This window comes from Choloepus didactylus, chromosome 9 (genome assembly GCF_015220235.1).
Source record: "Choloepus didactylus isolate mChoDid1 chromosome 9, mChoDid1.pri, whole genome shotgun sequence".
Lineage (NCBI taxonomy): Eukaryota > Metazoa > Chordata > Mammalia > Pilosa > Megalonychidae > Choloepus > Choloepus didactylus.
Window position 1 is genome coordinate 9,425,636 of NC_051315.1, and position 16,390 is coordinate 9,442,025.

The 16,390-nt window shown below is 38.6% G+C and overlaps 1 protein-coding gene across 1 annotated transcript in view; it reads right to left on the reverse strand.

The window, feature by feature from the left end:
• CNTNAP5 (contactin associated protein family member 5) overlaps positions 1-16,390 on the reverse strand; it is an 860,113-nt gene that overhangs the window by 122,135 nt on the left and 721,588 nt on the right. The window contains 1 exon segment of the mRNA XM_037849799.1: positions 1,118-1,357. Coding sequence (XP_037705727.1) covers positions 1,118-1,357 — 240 coding nt within the window.

The following is a 16,390-nucleotide window of genomic DNA, read 5'->3' on the forward strand; positions in this document are numbered from 1 at the left end:
GGCAAATGCGTTTCAATGAATTAACAAGTATTATTTATAATCGGCATCATTGTTTCTTTGTAAAGGTGAGTTAGAGTGATTACAACATTTTATTTTAAAAGTTTAAATGCTGGTCTTAGAATATTGTTTATGTTATTTGCTCAACTTTTTCCATCAATAAAATAAACTTAAAAATACTGCCAAGATGGATAGCAAGCCAACTCTTTCTCCCTATTTTTGAAAAAGCTACTAGGTATTTGTACCGAATAATGAGATTTTAGAGTTATCTAGAACGATCTTGAATTTCTCTAAAGAATTTACACCACGGACATCATTCCTTGTCCTAGGTGAGCAGCTAACATTGTTAAATTTGTCAATAGAATACAGTCATGACATTGAGAGGGAAAATGAAAAGAACAATTGGGTAGGAATTTTGTCTCCTGTATTCCAGTCCCAGCCCTCTGGCTAACTCAGTGTAGACCTCTGGGCAAGGCTTTTCAAACCTTTGATCCACCATCATCTCATCTATAGAATATGGAGATTTGACTACATGTGCAAAAAATTTTTACTAATTTATCTATATTCTGCTCATTGTCAAAATGATTCAAGATGGCTTAACAGTTTCGAAGCGTACTCAGGGCTAGTTTTCGGAGTGATTCGATTATGTTGGTATGTTAAAGAAATAGAACTGGGAAGACTAGAGTGACATTAACAATGAGGCTAATAACACATCTTCCAACCCCCAGCTGGCTCCCCAGCCATGGAGACCCTGCTGTCCCGTTATTTACTGTCCAGTTCAGCAGCATGGCCAGGGCACAAACACAACGACCATCAGTGTATGTCATGTTCAGGAGCTATGTAGAGTTTCTGAACAGGAGGAAATCAAGGGAGAGTACATGATTATAAACTATGCATTGCTATTCATTTTCTTTTTTTCAAATTTCATGTCATTTTACCTTCAAAATATCTCTCAGTGTTAGTTCTCACTGACACATACATGAACAGTGAACCCTATAGAGGTGGAGGAAGAGATCACAGTAAACTGGAGGATTGCCAAGAGACCTAGTCATCCTGTGACATGCCCATGCGTTGGGTGACCAGCCACTGCACATGGGGGAAGCCAGAGCGCTTTGTGTACCTTTTTTGCAAAAGGGCCCTTCATATGGCGAATTGGTGCAGTCACAGAAGTAGCCGCTGAGCTTTTCCACGCATTTTCCCCCGTTGTGACACATGCTGCCGTAGCTGCTGCAGTGACCAGGGCAGCCCGGCCGGACTCCGGTCGTGACCTTGGCCCTCTCCTCCAGGTCCAGTTTCTGCCCATTCAAGTGTAAGGAGCGAATGCATCCCAGGAAGCCTTTCTGTCTGGATGATGTTCCCCCTTAGAGATGGAAAACAAAGAGAAAAAATGTAAGGCGGCATAGGGGTCAATTTTTTAGGTTTTATACAGATATTGCTGACAGTTAGCTCTTATTCATGCTGAGTTGAACTTTTCTATTTAAGTTTTCAGTGATTGCTAAAGTTCAAAGAACCTGGAAAAAAAATGCATATCCTTCCAGGCTGGGAACCACACACAAACACACACACACACACACACACACACACACACACACACAACAAAGGAACAACAGCAACAAAAATAAAGCAAGATGGCATTGTTCTTGTAGGGTGCTGTACTTTACATGTTTGAGAGTAAAATTTCAGGTGGGCAGATTCTTTGAAAATATCACATTTTCTTTCACAGTATATAGCCAACTCCAGTTAGAAACAAAATGGACTGAGACTGCCCTACAGCAGCATTTTCCCTTCTGACAAGGTTAGAAGCAAGACTGTTAGGGGTGCCAAGTTAGAAATTTGCAGCAAGCTTAGTAATATTTATGCAGCAAAGCCCACGGTGCTGGAAAGAGGGTCGATTCTAGGGTTAGGCAGAAATGGTTTCAAATTCCATGTCTGTGGCCTATGAGCTATAATGGCTCCTGAATCACGTAAGCTTCAGCTACTTGATCTGTAAAAATAAAAATAAGTCTATTTCTTGTGCCCGTGGTAAGGATTACTTAAGAGGATGGAACACTGCTGTTGCTTTATCACTTCTCTTGAATCCTTGCAATGGCTTGAATTAGCAGGTCCTTGTGTTGATTGATTCTAGAGCTCACCCCCAAATTATTATTTTGAAAACAAATTTCTCCTTCTGGAATACAGAATAAGATTGCAACCCAACTTTCTTTTGAGGGTACATCTTGAAACCTTGAGAAAGATTTACAGAGTTCTTTGCATATTATTCAAGGAAAGGGCACATTCAAAGTCTTGCAGGGTTTTTGTTTTTTTAAATGTAAGGAGGAGCCTAGCCCTTTGATATCAGAAAAATGTGTACTGAGAGACAGCAAGCCAGGAAATTAATTTAAATCCTATCCACAGATATTTACTTAGTGCATTGAATTTGGGGGATCCCAAAGAAGTCAAAGGTACAGCCTATCTTTAAAACTCCAATGCACTGGGGTTCAAATACAACAACATGTATAAGTGGGGAGCACAGAATTTTTAAAGGTTGACAAACTATAGTGAAAGAGGAGGCGAGGGGATGTGGGAAACCACCAAAGGCAGGACTTGCTTGATGTTTGTTTTCAGCATCCTCAGGCTCTCCTCCCAGAGTCTTACTCATTTCAACCCCATATCCTACAACTCTGTTAAATCTTGATCTAGCTAATGATCAGTTAAAACTATGTTCACACTAAGGTGGATACAGCTGAGAATTCCAAATGTTTTATCTCAGATAGGGAATATAGCTGTTAAACAAGAAACAAAGCCATAAATTAAATAAATGAATCGGTGATCTGAAGAATTTATGGCACATCAGTCTGGTAGGGTGGGCAAGGAAATAAATGGAAATGGGTGTGGGGGTTGAGGTTGGGGTCCTGCCTTCCCAAGTCATACCAGGTCATCAGATTCACATGTGTGATGCTCACTGGCTCCATCCAAAGACCAAGAGAGCATGTTTTTAAGGGATAAACCTAGCTTCTTACTCTGAAGTAATGGCAAAACTCCTCTCCATTTTCAGTTCTGATAAGTGATGCTCAAGCAGACCAGGAGGTCGAACCAAAATTGCATTCTCTTGTCTGTTTCAATTTTGGTGAGTATATTTGCTTTCAACAAAAAGATAAATCAATTATAAACACAAGCAGATCATAGAGGCAGGTTCATTATTTCTTTCCTAGAGACTGTGTAGACTAAAGAGGGGAGGATTTATGTAGTCAAATGTTTGGTTTGGTTTTGTTTTTCCCTATTTCATAGTCACTCCCTGCAGTGCATTTGAATAACTTTTCATATACCTTGTTAGTGACATTTTTCTTCCAGCAGAGTTGAAGAATGCAAAATCTATTGCACAATTTGCTCTGTGTGGCTTAGTCAACACATTTATAAATGGAGAAGAAGGTGACTGGACTAGTTTCACTGACAGAATTGTACTCTTTGAGGTGTGAGATATACAGAGCATCATGAGAAGGACTCCAAACCAGGGGACCACATCAACCCAGGAGGCCAACAAAACAATGACAAAATGAACTATGAACTAAATTGCACAAGGAAGTAAATTGCGGTTTTCACTAGATTGTCTATTATTATTATTCCTTAAATAGTAGAAAAACTAGAATTAAACTCCTTTGTCTTCTTTATGGAGAAGGAATAATTTGGACTACAGATAAATTAATATTAAAAAGACACCCCCAACCAAACACACACACACACACACACAAACACCAGTGAAATTGTTCTCAGCATTCTCTGATAGCATTGCCTACTTGTGTAGTGTGTCTAAGATGTGAATCCTTCTGCAACATTTGAATACACTGCACAAATGAGGGCACCATCTTTACTCCTCTTCTGCTTCACAGCCCCTCTTCCCCCATCTAACCTTGTGAATTTGCTCTCTCCCATATCTCTGGATTTGTCTTCTTTCTACACCAAGAGCCACAGTCTCAGTACAGCACCCCCCAACCCCCACCTCCATCCCTGCAACTACCTGCTCTCAGACTTGACCCTTATCATCCATCCACAACCTTGCAGCTGGTGGGATCAACCAAAAATGAAAATTTTATTTTTTCACTCCCTGTCCAATGGCCGTCAGAGACTAGTCATTGTTCTAAGGATCAACACAAAATTAGCACAGCCAATCTGACCCTAAAAGAACTGGCTTTGACTTAACTCACCAGCTTCCTCTCCTTGATTCCTTGCCCTTATTTCATTGCATGAGGGTCTCTGAACTACTTATAGCTCCCCAGTGCCCCATGGTCTGCCTTAACTTGGGACCTCTTCATATATTTGGCATTTACTTGTATGTTATCATCACCAAAGTAGTCCGCAGCTCACCCTACTCTACCCTACATCAGAAGCATGTATGCATGTACTCATATACTCACATGTGTTATTCTCCTACCCAGTATTTAATTTTTAAAAATCAGTTGCCAGGCAACACAGGGTATGACTCCCAAGGATGAACCTGGACCCGACATCATGGGATTGAAAACATCTTCTTGACCAAAATGAAACAAAATAAAGATTCAGTGGCTGAGAGATTTCAAATGGAGTCAAGAGGTCACTCTGGTGGGCACTCTTAAACAGTATATAGATAACACTTTTTAGGTTTTAATATATTGGAATAGCTAGAAGTAAATACCTGAAACTGTCAAACTCCAACCCAGTAGCCTTGACTCTTGAAGATGATTGTATATAACAATGTAGCTTACAAGGGGTGCCAATGTGATTGTGAAAACCTTGTGGATCACACTCCCTTTATCCAGTGTACGAATGGATGAGTAGAAAGATGGGGACAAAAACTAAATGAAAAATAGGGTGGGGATGATTTGGGTGTTTTTTTTTTTTTAATTTTATTTTTTATTCTTATTTTTACTTTTTCTGGTATAAGGAAAATGTTCAAAAAAATAGATTGGGGTGATGAATGCACAACCATATCATGGTACTGTGAACAGTTGATTGTACACCATGGACGATTATACAATATGTGAATATATCTCAATAATACTGAATTAAAAAAAAATGGAGTAGCTTCATGGGCATAAAAGTTTGACCTGAATGTGATAAAATATAATAGTTCTTTAATTATGGCTTATATCATTTGCTATACAAGTATAAACCACATTAAAAATATTATGTCACCATCTTAGAAACAAATCAGTTGCCAGAGCATAAAAAGCAGGAAATATTTTAAATGTCTAGTTAGCCTTTCACTGGAAAACCAGAAGATCCAGTAACAACGAACTTGGCTTTCCTGCAGGACACATCTCACCTGCAGCAGCAGTGAGCTCCTTTAGAAGAGGCGTGGGCTTGCCACTTCTCTCAACTGCACACTGCACTCATTTATGTTTCCCCCCTGGGTCCTGTAGGTATTTGATTTTTTCACTGTTATGCTAATACAATTTTCTCTTTATTTGTCTGCATCTTGTCTGGAGTTCACCATAAGGCTGGAACAGTAACCACAACAACAACAATATCCTTAGAGAAGGTTGGAGTCCATTTTTTGAGGGTCTTCTTTAATCCACAAGCTATTTGAGAATGAGAATGATGACTCTAATTCTAAAAACAAATCAACAACCAACCAACAGCCAAAGAGATAACCATCCTGGTTATATGCTAGAATCTCTGTAATCATCTTGTTGATTCCTCAGTGGGAAAGATTTTCTTCACAATAGTTACATCACATATGTGAGAAAACTGAGGGTCAGAGGGTTTGCTTCAGACAGAGTTGTAAGTGAAACTGAATTTTTGTGACAGAGTATGAAGTCAGACCTGGGTGGAGTGACCTTCAAATACACAACTCCACACCCTAAATCCCTAAAATCAACTATCCGATAAGACAATTGGGGTCATCACTACAGTCGGGTGAGTCTTCTCATTTCGTCCTCTGGTCTCTTACGTAGTTTCTTCTACCACATAATACACACCTATGAATTTCTCTTCCGGGCTTCAATATCACTCTTCTTGACACTTACACTATCAGTTAGCTGGCCTAGCTGGAAGCAATTTTGTATGAAACTCTCCAGCTGGCGCGAGGTATGTGGTGCATTCATTTCAATGCACCAGGTATGAATCAACCCTTAATGCCTTAACCGCCATCATTCTAAGCCTGTCTTGAAAAACCACAATGTGTCAGTGCAACAAATGCTCATTGCTCTCAGAGAAGCATCTCAATTTCTAGTGCCCTCCTTGAGCACAGCATAGAAAGCCACCATTTCTCTCTTCTTGGTGCCCTCTCTCTCTTTCCTGCACATGTTCAAACAAAACTCTTCCCAGGGATTTCCTTTCCTGTGAGAATACTTTGGAAGTCCAGTGGGCTTCTGTTTCACAATGCCAGCAGGACGTTCTCTCTCTCTCTCTTTTTCTTTTCTGTCCTTGCCCCTAGAGTAACTTGTTTTCTCTAAGAACTACTTTTCCTAAAGTCAGTGGCTTGCTGAAATGCAGCTGCACAGGCCACTTAGATTTCAAATTCTAAAGTAGCAGCAAGTTTAGCATATATATGAGGAATAAAAACAAATACACCAACCATTTATCCTGCTCCTCCATTTGGCAAAATCTTGGTACAGGAAGGAAATTGTAATGGAGACTTTAATTCCAAAATGTGATTTATTTAAGGGCAAGGGATGCATCTTTTTGAGTTTTATCAGATAAAGTTATTTCTTCCTCATGGAGTCACTGAATAGACACTATTTAATAACACTGATGGTACTAATTGGATGCTCAAAAAGGCAAAATAATGATAATGGTGGTAACTCTGAACTAAGAATTTACCTCTCATCAAGCACCTTCTATGTCCTTCATCAGTATTTTCTGATTTAATTCTTACTATAAATTGTGACAACCCAAACCAAATACCATCCCCATCCCATTACAAGTGGGAAAGAGCTTGTAGATGATTCGGAATCATTTAACAACACATTAAAATTATATCCTTCTTTTTTATTGGTAGAAAGGGATGCTGTGAAAAGCCTTATGAATAATATTTCAGTAATACATACCAAGAGTCATTAAAGCTTTGCAATCATTAGCCTTAGTCCACTTTGTTAAGGAAATAACCCCAAATGGAGCCATAGCAAGGATTGCATCCAGAGAAATTTAAGTTACCTTTATACACACTCATTAAAAATTGAAGGAGATATGTGTCTGACAAAAGGGGGTTTTAAATAAATCATAGTAATTACCAGAGAACTACTGTAAAACAATTCAACTTTATGATGATGAAAAAACTCAATTTTAATGATTGAGTCTCCTCTGTGTTTCGTAGCGTCCATACAAGAAATGCAGGAGTCTACAAACAGATAAAATTTCACAAACTGAATATACCCAAGAATCTAACTCCTAAATTGTAAAGCAGAACTTTCCCAAGACTCCAGAATCTCCTGTCCAGTCACTAACTACGTTCCTTCAAGGGCACCACTGATCTGTTTCTTAAACCAGTCATTGAATACTATTTAAATGAATACATAGAGTATGTATTCTTCTGTGACAGACTTTTTTGCCCAGCATTGTATATATGAGATTCCTCTATATTGTTGCATGCAGTTGCTCGTTCTCCTGGCTGTAGCACCTTAAGAGATCATCTGGTGAATTGTTGCCAAAATTCCACTGCTGATGGTCATCGTAGTAGAGTTTTCAGCTATTATGAATAGTGCTGCTACAGACAATCTTCTATAGTTCTTTGGTACATATTTCGGATGTGTGTATAACTAGGGATAGAATTGTGGAGAATAGGGTATGCGTATTCAGCTCTAGTAGATAATGTCAAACAGGTTTCCAAAGGTATCAATTTATACTCCTACCAGCAATGTATTAGAGTTTTAGTATTCAGCTCTAGTAGATAATGTCAAACAGGTTTCCAAGGTATCAATTTATACTCCTACCAGCAATGTATTAGAGTTTTAGTTGTTCGTATCCTCAGAATTATGGCTTTTTAATTCCTCTTGTGAACATCCAGAATGCCAGTGATTAGTCAACAAACTGTAGATGGAAAACACATGTGAAGATTTGGGCTAATATTCTCCTTGTCTTAAGACATTTATTGGGAATCCTGATTTGTACTTTCCTATTCTACCTGTGGTTTGTGATTAATTTGGAACCTCCCTTCCACTGGGTTCAAAATAGATTTTTCCTACTCTTTAAGTCCAGATGACCTTCTATCATGTAAAAAAAAACACCCCTAACTTAAATATTACAGTTTGAATCTTGCACTGTCTTAAAGAAGAACATCTCATGAATGAATACAGTTTATCCAGGAAATACAGAGATGCCTCAATGTAGGGAAACTAGCAATCAGTGCAATCCCCTGTATGACAAAAAAAAAAAAAAAAAAAATACTGTTACTGTAACACTTAATAACATTTCAGGCACTTTGCATAAATACTAGAAAGGAAGACATACTACTTCATTATTTGCACATAGTATAGTTGTCTACTCAAACACCCCCCAAAATAATAATGACAAACTGTTACAATTAAAATGGAAATATTAGAATGTGGTTGGAAATAAATATTAATATAGAAAAATCAATAATGATCCCATATAGCAACCATATAGCAACAATAACCAATTAAAAAATGTAATAGCAAGAAAAATGATCCTATTTCATCACAAAAGTAGCCAAACACCCAGAAATAAATTTCACTAGATCATTGTGCATATGAAGAAAACAATAATACTTACTGATGGTTCAAAAGAATAAATTTAGAGATAGATCATGTTTCTTTACGACTCAATAATGTGTTGTTATAATCTATATGGCAATAAAATTCCGATCAATAGCCCAAGAAAAAATCATTTTCATAGAACACGAAAAGCTAATTCTAAAATTGAAAAGAGGAAAAAATGCTTGAGAATAGATAACACAGTGTTACAAAGAACAAAGGGTGACTTATTTGTGTGTGGAGGGTGGAGTGTGGCTGGGTGCTTTGCCCAAAGCCAAACCCAGCACAAATGTGGTATTGTTGCAGGATTTTGGAAAAACAAAATCTATTTAAATAAAATAGAGTAGGGAATCCTGAAATGAATTCTTTGCAAAGTGGGCATTTTGTATGGTATAATATATATTGGGCTTCTAAATCACTGGGGGAAAGAGAAATCATACAATAAATGGAGATAGGAAAATTGTCTACCCATTCTGGAAAATACATAATGTTACAAACTCTGCCTCAAATCCTTAAATAAATTCAAGATGAATTAAAGACACAGAGAAACAACAAACCAAATGATGAAACAAACAAACAAAGCTAAAAGTATTAGATATAAAATAATACATTTAAATAAGGCTACAAAATTATAAATAAGCAAAACTTCAATAGACATGTTTGTAAAAATTAAAATTACTGTATTCAGTTACATAAAATAAAGTCAGAAGATGACTGAGAGACTGGAAATAATTGTAACCTACATAATAAACTAGGGTGTAATATCTAGAATATGTAAGGAACTCCTTCAAACCATTAAGAAAAAATAAATATATAAACAAATTTTGAAAGTTTGCAATGGAAATGAAAAAGCAATTCACAAAAGTGAATATAAACAGAAAAACATGTATTTCAACAATTGGGAAATTATTACTTGCCCATTAATTAAATTTTCCATTAAATAATGGGGAAATGTCAAAACAATGAGTTACTTTTTATTTTTATCAGATAGAAAAACATTACAACTATGAAAATATAATAATGGCAAACATGAGGAAAACAGATACTCTCATGGTCTTCAAATTGAAATGAAAAGCACTATATCCTTTAAGCTGGGTAATGCAGCAGGAAGACATATATACATGTGCGCAAAGATATTTTTACTGCATTGTTTGCAATAGTGAAAAAACTGTAAAGGGCCCAAATTCCATATAAGAAGCAAGTTAAACAAACTATTGTGTGCCCTTACTGTAAAATTTATGCAGCAGTTTAAAGGAATGTGAATTTACACTCATATGGTAAGATTTTCCAGAAATACATTAAGTAAAAAATAAAGAGAAAAACAAAGAAAAACAGTAAGCTGTGGTATAATACATATTAGCATATTGTTTATATAAAAATATCCACAAAGAATAAAGCTGCATAATGTTTCCCAAGAATACTTTGATATATGTGAATACATCAAACAAGGTCCCAAAACTTTCATACTGCACTAAATATTATTGGTTACCTCTATAAAGGGGACTAGGATATTACTGAAGAATTTTAAAGCCAATATGTGCTTGCATATTGACAGCATAACTTAAAATAAGTTACTTCATTTATTATGCATATTGTCTAAATATGTTGTCCATCTTCTTCTCCTAAAAGTCATTTAAGAGCTGATTTCCAGTATCAAGTCTCAAAAGAAACTTCTTGGTATAGAATCATATATATCTCCAAAAGCCCTTTGTTAATTCATGTGGTATTTGGATATCGGGGAACTCACCTTTTTCAGTGTAAGTGTGTTCGTGTTTTGTATGAGGGTTGGTGTGTGTATGGATTATTTATCTCACCCCTCGGGTTTTATGCAAAGGGGCTTGCTCTTTTTTTTGGAGACAAAAGGCAAAGAACAAACGCCTTCCTTCTATTTAGCAAAATGGTGGCAGGACACATTTTGCCCAAACCTAGAGATACATGTGCATTCTACACAAATGTCAACTTGCTTATGATTTACAATTCAGGAGGAAAGGAAACAAGCAAGCATCTGAATCCTACCTCTGTTTCTTGTTGCTAATGTGGATTAACAGGGAACAAATCCCACTGCGGCTAAAGGTAGCTGAAATAGTGGCCCCAAAAATCTTGTGAACTCTTGTTTTGCACCACATTTGGTGGTTCTTCTAAAGATCACCAAGGTAACACGGCAAGAATGCCACCATCCTCCCAATCATGGTTTGGAATAGTCATTTCCTCATGTATAAGGAAGAGGGCCATCCTGCCTAAAAGTGAGAGCCAAGTCCCACCTCATTAGGCTCCCCTCTGCCAATGATTTTGGAGATGAAATCAGGTAAAATGACTATCAAAAACACTCTTAAAGTAGGAAAGTTGCAAAAGGCTATTGTGAAAGAGGAGGAATTGTTGTCCTCCTTGAAGAAGCACTAGATGATGTCTGGTTCATCAGCTGGAGGATCTACCTCCTCCTTCCTGGCTGGTGGCCTGGCTGAGTCCTTGCCCAGTGGGCAGCTGTGTCAGGATTCCCTGAAATCCTGATTAGTTTTCTCCAGTGTGACCCTGCCCAGAACAGATAGCCCCTCAGGAGCTCAACAACAGACTCACTCAAAGAAATAAGTAGAGAAAGAAAAAGCCTACAGGGATAAGACTTAAAAATTTATCCCTACTCATAGTGTCACCTGGCCCAAAAGGATAGTATAATGAGCTCAGGGAGCCCCAAGATACACCAAAAGCCTACAATAGAAACCCTAACCATCAAGCCCCATCCACATCGTAAACTCCTTGATGTCTTTGGGATTAATGGATTCTATTGGCATTGCTATAGAAAGTCAGACTGAGCAATCACAGTCCTCTCCCCAAGTTTAAATCTGAAACCTACAATATAGCTGTCACTCATCAACTTCCAAAAGAACAAGGATGCAGCCTCCAAGCCAAAGGTGGAGGCAGGGGGTGGGAGTCCTGCAGGGATATATTAGTTGTCAGGAAAAGGAAAGTTGCAGGAGCAGATCAGGGCCAAGTAGTTCTCAGGAGCCATTCTGTTAGAACTTCCTGATATTTATGCAATTATGCAATGATCTCTGCAGGGCTTTTTCTCATTCCTGCTTGTGGAGGTGATGGAACATAAAGAAAAACACAGTGCAATATCATCGAATTTGAGTAGTGATTCTCTGTCCAAAAAATGATCCAAAACTTGGAATTATAAAGCAACAAACAAGGGTGATATTTGGCCAGTGAAGAGGTGAATAATTTCTGTCCAGTGTGACAGATAACTCCAAAGACAGCCTGTTGGACATGACCTATTTTTATATGAACCCAACACATTTCTCCTAACATTTTTGTTTTGGTTAAATTGCCTACAAATTCCTTAGTGTTTCAGATGTTCTTTGAACAGGTAATAACATCTTACTGGTTCTCTCTTTAATTAGTGGGTTGAATAAAATCTTTGACATATGTTCATTTTCTATTCGCCTGACATTTGTGGTTTTACCTTTATGGAGATTATACTTTATCATGTGATGCTCGTATCAATTAAAATTATGTTAATTATCATGAGAAAGTATAAACCTGCGATAGAAACTGTGTTTGCCCTATGGTATAATTTGACTGGGACAGATAATGATAATAACAATAATAATAATGAATACACTGAAAACTGAAATAACCAGAGGACTTTTACTCTTTTGTAAGCATGAGACAAGCTGTACACACTGTCATCCTCATTGTTCTACCGAGAGTGCAGGTACCTAGAAGTTATATGATTGTCAGGAATCAAGAGGTGGAAAACAAGGTGACATTGAAGAAGAGAAGAGAGATATAAAAGGAGAGTGAATAAGCAAAGGGATAAAAAGAATGACGGCACCAGAGCAAACACATAATACTGCACAATGTGTGTGTGTTTGTGTCAAGGCAGCCCATTGCCCTCCACTGAGTTACTAGAGGTTGGGGGCATGTCCTCTAGGGCAGGGACTATTTCCTGTTTGTGGCTGTATAGGTGAGCTGCAGGCATCCTACACCTAAATCTGGCTTCGGCTGACCCGATCCTGCCAGCAGCCCTGAGCTGCATCTTTGCAGCTTTAATTTCCCCAGGGAATGATGGGGGGTGAAAGGACTGAGAGAAGGGATCCTTGAGAACAAAGGTTTATGGGGCCAGGGAGCAGAATGGAAAGGAGACAATAGCTGTGCCCATAGTTGCAAGGGGCACCATCCTACTGTTTGAAGGTAAATCCAGGCATGTTGTGGGACCCTGGAGCAGTGCAGAGGGTTGGTGGGGTAAAGAGTATCCCTGAGGCTACGTAAGAGAATGTCCACTTGAAGTTACCTGAGTAGGCAGCAGGGCAGGGAAATGCTGGTTTCTCTGGGGTCTTGAGGAATTTGGGCTTTGGTTGTGTGCCTCTAAACCTGACTAGGGGTGGGTTCAGTGACGTCTGAATGAGCCAATGACTGGCTAAACCAAGGGAAGTAATTTGCTCTCTACAACTGAGTGTGCGCTGGAGTTCCAGGCTGCGTTCCAAAGGCTGATTCCCTCAGAGTCTCTACTAATTTTCATATTAACCTTACTTCCCCAGTTTTAAAAAAGAAAGAGGCTAATATTTTTCACCATGCATGAGCAATGGAGGCTCCAGGTAGAGTTAGGGGTAACCTTCCCTCTGCCCTGCTCAAGCCACTGGGAAATACACCCCAGTGGTGTATCCATTCAAAAGAGATCCATGCTAAGGATCTCTTTTGAATCCATTATTCCTCATAGCCTGTATTCCTTAAATAGCCAATGCTGATTATTTATCTTCCCGTTCCCACTGCTTAGCCCAAGGTTGAGAACAGAATGTACATTCAGAAAATTCTTGTTGGATGATTGACATCAGAATAAGAATATGAGGGGGGAAGGAACAAGAGCACAGAGAAACAAGTGGAAGGTTGGGTTGGGACAACAGCCAGTGCTTCACCCTCACTCAGCACATGATGAAAATTCAGTTGTGAAGAACCCGCTGGTCTTTAAAGGGTCTTTAGACAAGAAAGTAGGACAAAATGAAAGTGTTATTTAATGGATAATTTCTGGAAGAAATGAAGAAAAAATTATTCTAATAAAAATTATTCTAATAAAAAAACACAGTTTGGCTTTTTATTGCTGCATTATTCGCAGCAAATCTAAGAAAAGGGCAGTAGCTAAGAAAGGATCATGGCTTTTCAGACTGAGCTACAGATGTGTAATGGATTTGGTTGACTGTCAGATCATTTCATGAAAACAAAGGTATCTTTGAATCACAAATGGAGCAGCCATCTCTGGTCTGGGCACATTCTCCACTACCAGATCTGATGGAATTTTCTCAAAATAAGCCCGTCCTTATTGAACAGAGCAAGAGGGAAATACAAATCTGGCAATAACACCTCAAAAGCCACCATGTCTATGCCAGATGCAATTTGAAGATGGGGTTTATGAAAATTCCTCTCCTCTGGAGATGGTTGCTATGGAAACAGCAATCGCAACTTTCCCTTTTAGAAAGGCCCTACCTCTAGCTTGTGAGACAGTCACACATTACTGTGATTGAACTGCATCCCCCCAAAAGATAAGTTGAAATCCTAGGCCCAGTACCTCAGAAATCAGCCTTCCCTGGAAATAGAGTTATTGCAGATGGCGTAAGTTAAGATGGGGTCCTATTGGAGCAGTGCGGGCTCTTAAAGCAGAGTCATGCCCTTAGGAGAGAAGAAGAGACTGGAGGCAGCTACCAGCTGTGGAACCCCAAGGAGTGGCATCCACCAGAAGCTGGAAGAGGCAAAGAAGGAGCCTCCCCTCGAGATTTCAGAGAAGCATGGCCCTGCCAGCCCCTTGACTAGAAACTTCTGGACTCTGGACATGTGAGAAAATACATTTCTCTTTTTTAATACAACAAGTTTGGGGTTCTCCTTTGCAACAGCCCTAGGAAACTAGAAGGCACATCAACATGTACTGTCATCACTTTTGCTGATTTTGGGGAAAAAGGAATAAAAGCCAACCTGGGGCAGGATCCCTCCCCTTAGGCTATTACACCAGTGAAAAATGTCCTTTCAATGTCAAATCCCCCAAATTTCCAGGTAAAAGTGTCATTATTAAAGCATAATGTTTGGGGTGATGGAAAAGTTTTGGTAATGGATGATGGTGACGGTAGCACGAAATTGTGAAAATAATTAACATCACTGAATTGACTACTTTAAAGTGGTTAAAATGGGAAATTGTAGCTTGTATACATATTACCAGAACATGACATTTTAAAAACCCATAGGATTGTACAACTTAAAGAGTAAATCCTAATGTTAGCTATGGACAACAGTTAATAATATAATTATAACATTGCTTCAATTGTCACAAAGATACCACACTAATTAAAAATGTAAATAATAGGGAAAACGGTGGGTGTGGAGGTGGTCTATGGGACCTCTGTACTCTCTGCATGATTTTTCTATAAAGCTGAGACTGCTCTGACAGAAAATAATTCTTAAAAAAAAAAAAAAATAAGTGCTTCTTTATCCCAGTGAAGTAGAAACACAAATCACTCCCCTTTTGAAATGATCTTTTGCCTATAACTCTTATTTAATAACCCTTAATTGGAGATCCCAAATGGGAGAAGAAAACATGCACATTCTTTGCAACTGATTGCAAAGTGTTGATTATTAGGCCCAGTCAGCAGATGGAAAAACTGAGTTGCAGCGAAGGTAAGTGATTTGCTTAAAACCATGAAATTATGCATTCATTCTCCTTCATTAATGCTCCGGGCATTTACTGAACACTACATATATCAGGGAACCTACACTAGATCCCAAGGATATAAAGAGAAATTGGGCATTATGTTGCCCTACAAGGAAACCACTATACGTGAGAGAGGCAGTAACCAGGAAATTATAACACACCATTATGAGTGTACTTATAGACATATTGCTGGTACAATGCTGATGAAAATGAGGGGTGGGGTGGGGAGTGATGAGTACCAGAATAAACTCCCTGGAGAGAAGACAGTTAATGTGAAGCATTGAAATGTGTATCATCAATGAAAAAGAATCTTCCAGGTAGATTGGTGGAGTGGGGTGAGAAGTCCATTCTAATTTGAGATAAAAGACTGTCAAATGGGAATGAGGTAAAATGATGTGTAGTAGACGCTGAATAACCCACTGGTCTCTATAGAACCTTTAGGACAAGGATAGGAGACAAGGAAGCACTGTTTTATGGTTAATCCCTGGGAGGAATGAAGAATAAAATTTGCTTAAGAACATTAATTTAAAATAATTATACATGAGTGTAAATGGCTGGTCCTTTCAACCCTTGCCTAATTGTTCATTGGATGTGGCCCACAAGGGCTTGGTGAGAAGAGTGATTGTCATCCCTGATAATATACTTGCAGATTGCAGGTCATCAAGTCATAAGAGATCAGCTACCAAGACTATTCATTTGCATTTTTAGATAACGGTAATGAGAACATGTAGACTAATTACTTTTCTACTAAGTCTTATGGTCTGCTTTCCGCTGACCTTGAATTCCTCCTCAGACCTCCTCATTACACTTCCAGGGACAGGAGGGTGTGAGTGCTTGTACTTTTCCTGCCCCGCACAATGTTGTAAGGCATGTCATAGAGAAAGCAAAGCAGAAGGGGGGTTCCCAGCAGGATCTCCAGTAGGGACAATACCACAGGTGTGTAAAATTCATTTCAGAATCTCTGCCTTGCACTTTCTCCTACTCTGTTAAAGAAATGTGATCAATGAAACAGCATAGGGCTGCCGAACTCCCTAACTAC